Raw genomic sequence first — 11,708 nt, 5'->3', positions numbered from 1 at the left:
TCGTTACAAACGAAAGAAAAATGACTTTAGGAGATAATTTAGGATAATTGAGTGAGCATTTGAGTAATGAACTCTTACCATTTTCAAATAATTAAATCCGGATAAAAATATTTGACTACCATAATTTAGCGGCTAAAATACCATTTATAAGAACATCAAGGGTTAATAGAAAAATAACATAGGTCACTGTGTCTCATCATACATAGGGTTAGAAGTTTTTTTTTTTTTTTTAACACTACCCACGAGCTCTTTCCCCAAAGGTTTTGGGTTTTCTCGTTTTTCTTTTTTCCTTTCCTCTGCCATGAAATGAATTAGATTTCCCGGAAAACCCCATCCAATCAGCAGATAGCATTTTCCTATTATTTAATCTCTTCATTATTTATAAATAATCTAGGAATTCCTCTCGAATTATTTAGGGATTTGGTGAAATAATGGGTAGTGGAGATGGAGAAGATGATCGGACGTTTAGGGTTAATAATTTTACTGCCGAAGGATTCTCGAAGCTTCGGGAACGAGTTAAGGATAAACTCAAGGAGTTCATGGGTGACTACACTGATGATACTCTCGTGGTATGGTTTATTTTTAGGGCTTAGAACAAATAATATTGGATTACGACACATTGTGCTTAAAAATGTTGAAAATTTTGGGCGTGAAGTTGTTGTTATTGTAGTGAAGAGTATTAAAAGTTTAATTTTGTTGTAGTACTGAGTTCTGGATTAATTTCAGCATTTGTTTCACCAGCATTTACTTTTTATTGAGTTGGTGCAAGTTTCTTATGTTGCCGTTGCTGCCATAAACTAATTGGATTGCGTGAAGTGTTGAACTGCTCACATATATTTGATTTTGTAACTTTCTTATTCTGATTTATGGTTTAAATATCAGTTTACAAAAGATACTGATTGTTAATAACATATATTAACTGTTTATTTTTTCCTGCTATACACAAACCTTAGTTATTGACTTCTATGCAAAAGCTCCAATTTTACCAGATGTTCCCTGAGGGGCTTGTATCAAATTTTATGTTCTCTCATACTAATGCCTGCTTTATCTATGATGTCCTTGCAAGATGGTTGGTGTCATGTAGTGAACACCCATTCCCAGTTTCTATATAAAAGGAGCTTTTACTTCTTTTCTTGGAACCAGACCACTCTGCTATATTCTGGCTTGGAACTTTAAGTGTTCTTTGTATTAAAGTACAGTATTGATGCAATGTCAACTTGCACAAGAATTGTTATTGGACTGTATTTTACATATCGATTTCTCATGTACTATGTTATTTGAATTTTGTTGTTATTCTGAATTTAGCAACAACAAATATTGATATATCTCATAGCAATGCAGGTGGAGGATCACATGGTTTGTTCGTTTAGATCCATGTATTTTTCTTTTGCCCATGATGTATGATCATCCTTGCTCTTTGATTTATTATATTGATCCGTGCATCTTTTGGAGCCTCATTTTAGTTGTATCAGATTCTTGTATGACATTAGACTTTGAGTCTAGCTACCACACATATTTTGTTGATGTGGTGTTCCTTATGGGTCATATTTCTCCTTAAAATTTATAATGCTAATTTTCTGCTATGCACCTGCAGGAATATGTTATAGTCTTGTTAAAAAATGGAAGGCAGAAAGAAGAAGCAAGAAATGAATTGAATGTTTTTCTTGGAGAAGACAGTGACTCATTTGTTGCTTGGTAATATAATAGCCATATTGCAGTTACAGTATTTGTTCCGTGCTAAGTATTATTTTACCATTCTGATTCTTGTTAGTGTTGTGTAGGCTGTGGGATCACCTGGGATCAAATATAGGTCTTTATGTGCAGCAAAAGGATCCTGATACAGGAGGAGGAACAAAAAACGAACTTACTAGCGCAGAGCCGGCTGCAAAGAATGATTTGCACCACCTGGACTCTGATGCTGATAAAGTGAAATCAAACAAATCTAGAAGCCGCCGAAGGGAGTGGAAAGGACTGGTTGCTATTGAACACCCTACTCTACATAGTTCTTTAGCAGACAGCACTTCTATGGAGGAGGAAGCTCATCAAAAAGTTGGTCATTCAAAGCGATCCCTCTCCCCCCAGCCAGAACTTCAGAGAAAAAGAAACCGACCTGAAGAAAGGCCGAAAAAGGTTTCTAGAATTTCTGTGCACTGCTTTGTTTTGAGAATTGAGAGAGTGCTACTGAATTGTGATATTACCATGGAGGAGTTCTTAATTGAATAGTTTGAAATTGTCGTGTTTTCAAGCCCTGTGCCGAACTTTGACTTTTTGATCAACTTTTCCGTCCCAAATGTGCATGTCTAATCTAACTGTTTCCTTTAGTTAATGCTTGTGTTTATCTCTTACAGTGAACTACTATTGTTAGACGTTTTACTTGTCAGTCTGGGCATAATTAAACATAGAGCTGTTTTTGCACATATGTCATAGTGCACATATCTACATGGTGATGTTCGCCACTTTTTCTCTTTCGGGCTTGATAATGCTCTCTTCTTTTCTCATTGTTTGGGGTGGGGGTGAGGGAGGTGAAGGAGTATTTACTTGAATAGATGCTGAGGGTTCCATTTTCTATTGTATTAAGTGATGCAAAGTAACAAGCTGCTTTTTACTTTATGGAAGAACCGGAAATGCAGTTAAGACTCGCCCTTTTCATGTGTTTTATGGAGTGGTTGGTTTATTGAGCTGGCTTTGCTAGTGTCCTTTAGTTATCATGTTATTCGGTCTTGGGTTCCATGGACAAAATTACTTTTTCTGTCCTTTTTTGGACTGTTTCTCCACTCCCTTGTCTTTCGATTGTAACTGGAGACGACGATGTGGGTGATGAAAATATCTTTTGATTCAATTGAATTTGAGTATAGGTGGTGGGTATATTAAGTTTGACGTGCAAAATAATTTGAATCACATTCCATTTAATGCGAGTTTATTCTTGAAAGCAGTTAAGCCCATAACATCTTCCACCCATTTATCACGTCAGAAAAGAAAGCTTTCAAGATTGTTGATTTCAAATGTTTTGAAATGAGATATGTTTTTAGCATGCCTGGACCCCGTTGATAATGCCATTTGCAAAATCACTTTTCTCCAAGCACCCAAGGATGAGCCTAGTGGTCATTGAAGTGGTTGCAAACCTTAGAGACCAGGATTCAAATCCCAGTAGAGTAAAAAACACACACAAGGTGATTACCCGTCTAAGTCTTGGTGGGCAGAGTTAGCGGGTATCAGCGCTGGTAGGAGGTAACAAGTACCCGGGAGAATAATTGAGATGTGCGAGAGTTTGCCTGGACACCACCATAATTTAAAAAATCACGTTCCTCCTTTGCTAAAAAAAGATAAAAAGTAAAAATCACTTTCCGCAACATCTATACATTTGTTTTAACTGAGAGTCAAGTTATTTACAAGTGATGAATGTTTAATGCTTTTGTCGTTGTTGAGAGTACCTTTACTTGTGGGTGGATTACAAACGATAATAAGCTTGTGTCCTGGGTACTTTTTATTTAGTAGTTCTGTTAATTGGGACCATATAAAGGCTTGTTGGCAGCATCATTAGGGTAAATGTTTGATTTCTAGTTTTTTTTCCGTATTATGGTATGTATTATATTGCCATATTGACAGGATCGTGATCTCCCTTCCTCTGTGGGTGTGTGGGGGTCCTTTTTCTTCTTTAATTAGGTTTTCTTGTTTCTAGTATCATTTATCTTATGCTTTTCTCCTCCATGGTTTTTTTATTTCACTTTGGTGATTTTTCTTTTCTTCCTTCATAAGTTCAGGTTGGTTAAGTTCCCATGCCAATTTGAACAAAGTTATAAATGAATTACTGTATGTGATTTGCTCTGGTTGTGTCACGACGCTACTATCTTTTCAAAATTAATGGAATGTTGTTGACTTTTAGTGTACTGCTACTTTTTACTTGTTGAAAGGGAGCCTTGGTGTAACTGGTAAAGTTGCCTCCATATGGCCAGGAGGTCACGGGTTCGAACCGTGGAAATAACCTATTGCAGAAATGCAGGGTAAGACCGCGTACAATAGACCCTTGTGGTCCGACCCTTCTCCAGACCCGCGCATAGTGGGAGCTTAGTGTACTGGGCTGCTACTTTTTGCTTGTTGCTATTAATTATAGTCTTTCTAATGTTATTGTATTTTTAGTGCTAACATTACTTTTTAGTGCTTTTTTATATTATTTTGCTGTTATTGCTGTACATAGACAGACTCCCTATCATATAATACAATATACTCTCTCCGGTTCACAATAAGTGATCAGTTTCCTTTTAGCACGCCCATTAAAAAAATGCTAAATCATATACAAAAATACCTAGTATGAGTAAACCACCCTTATTAAATATTAGTCACATAGTTATAGTGAGGAGTGAGAAAACTTTTTAGGGATATGCACATAAGGATAAAAGAGTAAAAACAAATTGAATTTTTTCTTGATTACCTAACTGGACACTTATTTTGAACCAAAATGAAAAAGTAAACTGGTCACTTATTGTGAACCAGAGGGAGTAAATCATGGTTACGCTTTTTTTTTTTGTATAAGAGAAATGTGGATAGCTTTATTGAATAAGGATTGAGTAAGGTGATTGCAAGATGAATTGCATAAAAACTGAATCAAGTTCAGTACTAGAGTTTTTTCTAATCTACTTTAAAAGAGCAAGAGAAAATGATGTTTTATCTAGTTTTGTATCTCAATGAAACTATTCCACCAACCGTGCTCTAGAAGTTATTCCGTACAAGTCCGTCTTCGCTCCTTCTTAGCAATTGTTGTATCCTTTTGTTTTGCGGTTGGGTGGTGCTAGTTGGGAGAACCAAGATTTCCAATTGTATGATGATTTTGGATTGGATTGTTGATGGAATGAACTTGCTTTGAGTAGTCCTCTCGAATTTTTATTTTCAAATCGCTACTTCAGGTAATCTCTTTGATTAAATTATTTGCTTTTGATAGAGGGAAGGCATTCGTCAACCAGCAATTGCTGCTACTCGAAGGCTGCTGCAATTTGCAGTAAGAGATGCCGTGGCTACTTCTAGGCCATCCAATTCCAATCTAGAATCCTCACCTTCACTAAAGCGTCTTCGCTCTGTGGTCTCTACATCTGTGGAGGACTCATCTCTTCAAGAACGCCCACAGAGGATACGATCGGTTGCAAGAGCACCAAATGCCATGGCCACCGCTATAAGAGCCGTTGCAGAAGCTGCAAAAGATGTGGCGAAAGTTAGATCGTCGGCTAATGTGTTTGACAGGCTGGGTCGTGCTACTGGCGCTCTCGATCCTTCAAGCAGATTGGAAGAATCTGATCAAGCTGTTGCCAAAGATGTACAAGATCAATCTTTTGCTGATGCCTCAACTTACCTTCACAGAAGTAATTATAGAGGAAAGCATATTGGGAAGTCTACGTTGAACGATGATACTGCAGTGCTTTATGATTCAGCATTGGATGAAGAAGCTGATCATGGTATCAGCATTGTGAATAAAGGGGCTATAGATGCCTCGAGAACTGGTGCACGTTTTAAAAACATAGGCGAGACTCCACTTGTAGTCGAGTATGGTGTTACTGACAATGCCAATGATATTTTGCACAAGTCACAGAAGGACCAAGATCGACCAATATTTGCTCCTGGTGCTCCTCACCAGCCAATGAATGTTACATTAAATGTGAATACCTGGAAATCACCTCAGTATCAGGAGGCAAGACAAGCATTGGAGATAGAGAATCAGAGATCTACACAGAGCAGCGAAGGCTTGGCCAGCGAACCTGACATGCTGTTGACAAAAGAAAGCACTAATCCTATTGCAGTTACTAATGGAAATGTAAACATCTATAATCTGTTATGAATCATTATGGCTGAATCTTTGTAGTCTTTAGAAAATACTTAAACAATATGCTCTTTGCTAGGTGAAACCATATGCGGACACACAGAAGGAATCTCAAAAGATGGCTTCTATTAATCAGGGTGAGTTTGATCATCTCTAGTTCTGTGTGTTTCTACTTTCTAGGCATGGCAAAAGCATACTGAAATTATTTTTAGATAAATAATAAGATTAATTAGGGCATTGTCAATCTAATATTAGGATTGGGTTTAGGGTTTATTGCTTTCATTATGCGTTGCGCTTGCCGTGTAATACTCTAACTCATGTGTGAGGTGAAGTACTATCAATTGCTCTATTCACTGCGTTAATATATGTTTAGTACTCCCTTTCTGCAATGCCCCAGTGCCATCTTTGTTTCTTTATCTTATGTGTAGGTCATTTTCTGGTATGTCAGGTTTGTATTCTACTGGTCCACCTACAGAAGATGCTGATTCACGGACCATCTTTGTCAACAATGTAAGTTTCTGTCAATTAACTGTTGGTGCTTATTCACTAGATATATCCTTTATTGCTTAATTGCTGAAAAGTATTTATTTTGTCTCCTTTGTTTTAGGTTCATTTTGCTGCTACAAAGGATAGTCTTTCTCGGCACTTCAATAAATTTGGGGAAGTGCTTAAAGTGATCATCCTGACTGATGCAGCAACTGGGCAACCCAAAGGGTCAGTTATTGTTTTCATCATTTTTATCAATCTTTTATCTGAAATTATTGAGTGCTGAAGTCTAAACATATAACATAAACAGGTCAGCTTACGTAGAGTTCATGAGAAAAGAATCCGCAGAGAATGCTTTATCTCTTGATGGAACATCGTTCATGTCCCGCATTCTGAAGGTATGTTTCCAAAAACTGATGATAATAATTGTCATAAGTTGGTGCATTGGTTTTGTCTTGACTGCAGTGTGATGTAACAGTTCCCTCTTTTTTCCACTTTATAGTTTTTATTTTTGGACCTTTAACACTCCCTTCAAGTCTTTCTCAGTTATTTCTTCAGCTACAAGTTCACTGGTTTTCCTAGTGATGACCAGCATTCTAATTTGGTTGGGTTGAAAGTGGATTGTGTAAAAATGGTAACCACTCTTCCATATAGCTTAAGCTAATAAGTAAGATAAAAGAGGTTGATCTGTTCCGTGCAGTTTCAGTTTACTGTTGAGTGCTGAAAGTCAGCAGATATGATGGTGCACTCCGAAGCCTTCTGCCAGAGCTGCAGGATGTTAATGCTATATAACGTTTGAGTTTCTCAAAGATGAGTAAAAGCTCACTTTTCCAAAATTATCACCTTCAACAAGGAAATTTGTCATGAATTTTATTACAATATAAGAAACATCACACATCTGGCATCCGAGGGTGTGATGTAGCGGTCAATGGAGTGGATGAGAACCATGGGAGAATAGGGATCAAATCCCAACCGAGACAAAAACATTAGGTTTTCTTCCCATTTGCCTAAGTCTTGGGTGCCTCCGACTTATATTGTGTGCTGATGGGATGTTTAGCAGGTAATTGTGGAAACGAGGTGCGCATAAGCTGGTTCGAATACCAGTGTATTAAAAAGACGAACAGACATCTGACCATCACCTAAAAATTAACTACTAAAACAGAGGGAGTATGGATATATGCAAATACATTCAGTAGCCGCTGCAGGCACTTTTCAGCAATATGCGTGGGATGCAAGCACCGCCAAGAAGTATGTCTGCAGTATAAATCAACAATGCTTAGTACTAATAAAGACATAAAATAAACGATGCTTAGCGAATGACAGGAAGATTATGAGTTGTGCATACTTATAACTTTTCATCTTTATTTTTTTTATAAAATTATTTTTTGATAACGGTGGTGTCCGGTCAAGCTTGCACGGCAGCTTGACTATTCCACAAGGTACGTGCTACTTCCCACCAGGACATGTACCAACCAAGGCTTAGATAGATGGGAAGAAATCACCTAGTATATTTTGTCTCTGCTGGAATTTTAACCCTACTAGTCTGCAAGGCTCACTCATTCATTGACCACTATTCCATACCCTTGGGTGCATAACTTTTCATCTTTATTTTAGTTGGGATGTATACAAAGTGTGTGAAAGTGGTTTGGAGGTCTTGCTGGGTCACTTTTGTGGAGAATTCTTAAATTCTTGTTAATATTTTGGTTTGGAATTCAAGTAAAAATGTGTTGGGTCTTAGGGAGCATTAATTCTCATAATAATAAGTTGCTAACACGAAAAAACACTGCAATAAAACAAAACACTTCTTAAATTTTATGTGCGATTCTTACTGCAACCTTCTGTGTAATGATGATTACTTACTAGGGAAAGACAGAAGTGGTAACTCCAGGAAAGGCACATAGAGGCTTAGTTTCATAAGTGTATCACGTATCTAATTTTGGATTATTGTATTGCTTTCCTGTTTTTCTTTTTTATTTTTTGTTTTTTTGGGGGGTTGGAGAGCTACAGTATAGCATTAAGAATGTGTACGTACAAAGATAGCGGGTGTGCAAATGCATGAACCGCAGTTATGATGATGCACTGACCCCATAGCGAGTTAAGAGTTGCATTCCTTTATTCTGGAAACAATACTCTGGTTATTTGGAATGGTAAATCTTGTGATTCAATCTGTTATCCATTCTTTTTCAGTTTGTTGTTTGATCTATTTCTAAGATCAATTCAACATAAGAACACTGTAATTCCAACAGTCTTTTTGTTAGTAGCTTTGCTGCTTTAAGCATTTCAGACACTCTAATTTGAGATAGTACTTTTTAATCAAGGTTTTCCTAAAGTACATGATGTAGGATATACTACTCCCGGCAAATTACATTTTAATGTTGAATTGTGAACCAGAGACTACAAAACAAGTATTGTAATGATTTGGGCCTGAATGACCTGAATGGTTCTAGAGAATTCATATGGTTGACTCAACTTGTTTGCAATTGAGTATTTGATTGATCGACTGTTTAACAACAGACTCGTTCCAGTTCCACGATTCAAGGCCTTTTTGAAATTACTGGCATCCAAATGGAGGCCAAGTGGCTTCTTAGATCTTCACTTGTTTTGGAGAATTTTTCCAGTGTAAAGAACCTTTCGAGGGGAAACACACACACGAACCGGTTTTAAATTTATTTAAGGAAAACATAGTCAGTGATTGGAGTGTCAGGATTCACCTACATTCCACTCACTAAGATTTTAAAAAAAGAAAAGAAGAGGGTCCACTCCCATTATGTTGAGAACTGAGAAGAATATGGTGTACCTACTCTCATTGCCAACAGTAGCTAGAATCTTTTGGCAATCTGTTACGATTTGCTAAAGTGTCCTCTTCACCATGTGATGTGAATTGTATAACTAACTTGATGCCCCACCCCATGAGTTGGGGAAATTTGAAGAATGGGAAGAAGCCCCTATTCTTTTAGCAATTTATGCTTCTAACTGCAAAATAGTCGTTTGTTTCTAGATTCTTTTTGGTGTACTCATGAGGCCCCTATTTGTATAGAGGATTGGGCCTCTTTTGTTGAGAACCATATTTTGGTGTAGGTTCTCTTCTTTTGTATGCGGGTTGTTAATAAAATTATTTACTTTATCTAAAAGAAATCGTTGGGAAGGCTCCTTCTCTTTGGCAACTGAAGTATCAGGATAAACTGTTCCTGAACTTCTTGGTTGTGCAAGTTTGGGGGTGGGTGGGTGGGTGGGGGTGGTAGTCGTTTCTACATCTCTTTTTTTGAGGGACCTCTCTGTTCATTTAAGCACCAAGTATTGTTCTTTTCTGCAGGTTGTGAGGAAAAGCTCTGCTACTCCTGAAGCAGCATCTGTCACTGTATGGCCTCGTGTTACAAGGGCTGGTCCTTTTGCAGTTTCTAGATTTGGCCGGGTTCCTTTTCCTAGAGGCATTCCCACTTTGTACAGGTCCCGGCTCCCAGTCAGGCCTGGTGCTAGAAGTATGCAATGGAAGCGTGATGCTCAGCCCACATCGGCTGAGAATTCTGGTTTGTTAACACCCTCAAGTAATGCAGTTCCTTCTCCTATTCCTCGGAGTATGACATATGTACGAGCAGAATCTAAGATTAATGGAGATTCTAGTACGGCTTAGTTAATTATAGAAGTTTCCCCAGTCCTATCTCTCTGAGAGTCCAGCTCTTTGTGGGATTGGTTGAAGTCCAACAGACATACTTAGCATTGTACATGATTGCTTCATCTGGTGCATCAGTCAAGATAGGGTATATGTGCACGTAATCATGAACAGATTGTTACTGGTTTTGCTTTTAGTGTTCTTTCCATATAGTTGGGCGGAAAAGACTTATGGTAAATGTTGTGGGACTGGGTTTTTGAAGTAATTATTATCAGATTGTTGGGTCCAGGTATCTGAAGAGTTATTGTCAAGTTCGAGCTGGAATCTGTGAATAGGTGGAATGGTGGATGGGTTGTTTTTTGGATTAGAGACATTTGAAATTTCATTCTTGATAAGGAAAAAAGAAAGAAAAAAAGTTTAGAAGAGGAAAAAAGTGAAAAAGCGAAGTGTGCTGTCTTAACTGCATTTTACATTTCTTCTTTTGGTCCAATAATATGCTTCCTAATGAGATCTGCAATCAGTGCGAATTTAGTTGATGATTTTGCATTATTGTTAACAGAGCTTCCAAAAGAATGCAGAGCCTGTAAAGGACATTGTTACTGTATCATTCTGTAATTTGCTTTGGCCAACAAATTCATGTATCTATAATTTTGTATTCAAGGGAATATCTGCCGCGGGGGGAAGAAACGGTGAATTTGTTTGGTCAAAGTAACAATAATAGCTGATGGAAAAGAAAACAAAAGTGAGATACAGTTGTGTGTTTGTGTGTTTTCGTACTACGTAACAGTTTTGTGGTCAAGACCATAGTCACAACTATAATGATTTCTGGAATTCATCTTGAAAAATACTGAAGGTGATCCAACACACAATTCTGGAAATTCCTCTTGAATATATATATATATATATATATATATTTTATAGCTAATATTTCGGTGTTATCGGATTGTAATATATCGTTGTTATCGGACTGTATTCGCGCTACTGTATTCATGAATACAGTCGCGGAATTTGCCAAATAAGTAGGGAATCCAGCTCTTTAATAACGAAAAGAGGACTAATTAGTGTGTATCACTCCTAATTTAACTCAACTAAATTAGTTCTACAAAATTTCGTTGCTAGCGCAACTATATTAATACAGTGAGGTAATTAGCCTAAAAAATACGAATTACAACTATTTAATTTTGTATTCAATGTATTCGCACGACTGTATTTATAAATATGGTGCGATAATCCGCCTAAAAAATAGTGATAATGTGTGTTTAATAACGGAAAGTGCAATATTGAATTGTATTCAATTTCGCTATATTGAATTAAGTTGTATTCAAACAACAAAAAATCAAGAAATATGGTGTATACCGTTCTATTCGATTCTACTGTATACATTGTATTCAATTCACTGATATTCATTATTCACTATTATACATTGTATTTAATTCACCGTATTCAATTCGACTATATCCAAATAACAAAAAATCACAAAAATAGTGATATTTGGCTGTATTAAAAAAAACACACACCTTCAAAATATATAAATACATGCAAAAATATAATGTATAAATGTATTTATACAAACATATGTATTTGTACAGAATACAATGTATTTGTATCATTGTATGTAACTCAATAACAAAGAAGAGAAGAAAGTTCACCGAAGATGGCGTTTTGCGGCCAAGCAAAATACTGTATATATTGTATTAAAACTGAAAATGAAGACGAACAAAATCCCGCCCTCAAATCTTCTCCAACGACTCTGCTTCAGATTTTCAAAAGCTCAATTCGTAGCCATGGCCAGATCTGTTCGCCTAC

At 36.9% G+C, this 11,708-nt stretch overlaps 1 protein-coding gene across 1 annotated transcript; it reads left to right on the top strand.

Annotated features, from left to right (window-relative positions):
- The first annotated feature begins 223 nt into the window (after positions 1-223).
- On the top strand, positions 224-10,567 carry LOC104247217 (uncharacterized). Its single transcript, XM_009803177.2, has 9 exons — positions 224-569; positions 1,595-1,695; positions 1,782-2,130; positions 4,937-5,800; positions 5,886-5,943; positions 6,255-6,316; positions 6,414-6,520; positions 6,603-6,690; positions 9,606-10,567. Exons 1-9 carry the CDS (start codon positions 432-434, stop codon positions 9,921-9,923), a joined length of 2,085 nt encoding a protein of 694 aa, XP_009801479.1. The 5' UTR covers positions 224-431; the 3' UTR covers positions 9,924-10,567.
- Positions 10,568-11,708: the final 1,141 nt, after the last annotated feature.

This window comes from Nicotiana sylvestris, chromosome 9 (assembly GCF_000393655.2).
Source record: "Nicotiana sylvestris chromosome 9, ASM39365v2, whole genome shotgun sequence".
Classification (NCBI taxonomy): domain Eukaryota; kingdom Viridiplantae; phylum Streptophyta; class Magnoliopsida; order Solanales; family Solanaceae; genus Nicotiana; species Nicotiana sylvestris.
The sequence above is the reverse complement of the archived record's forward strand: the minus strand, read 5'-3'. Positions and strand labels throughout refer to the sequence as shown.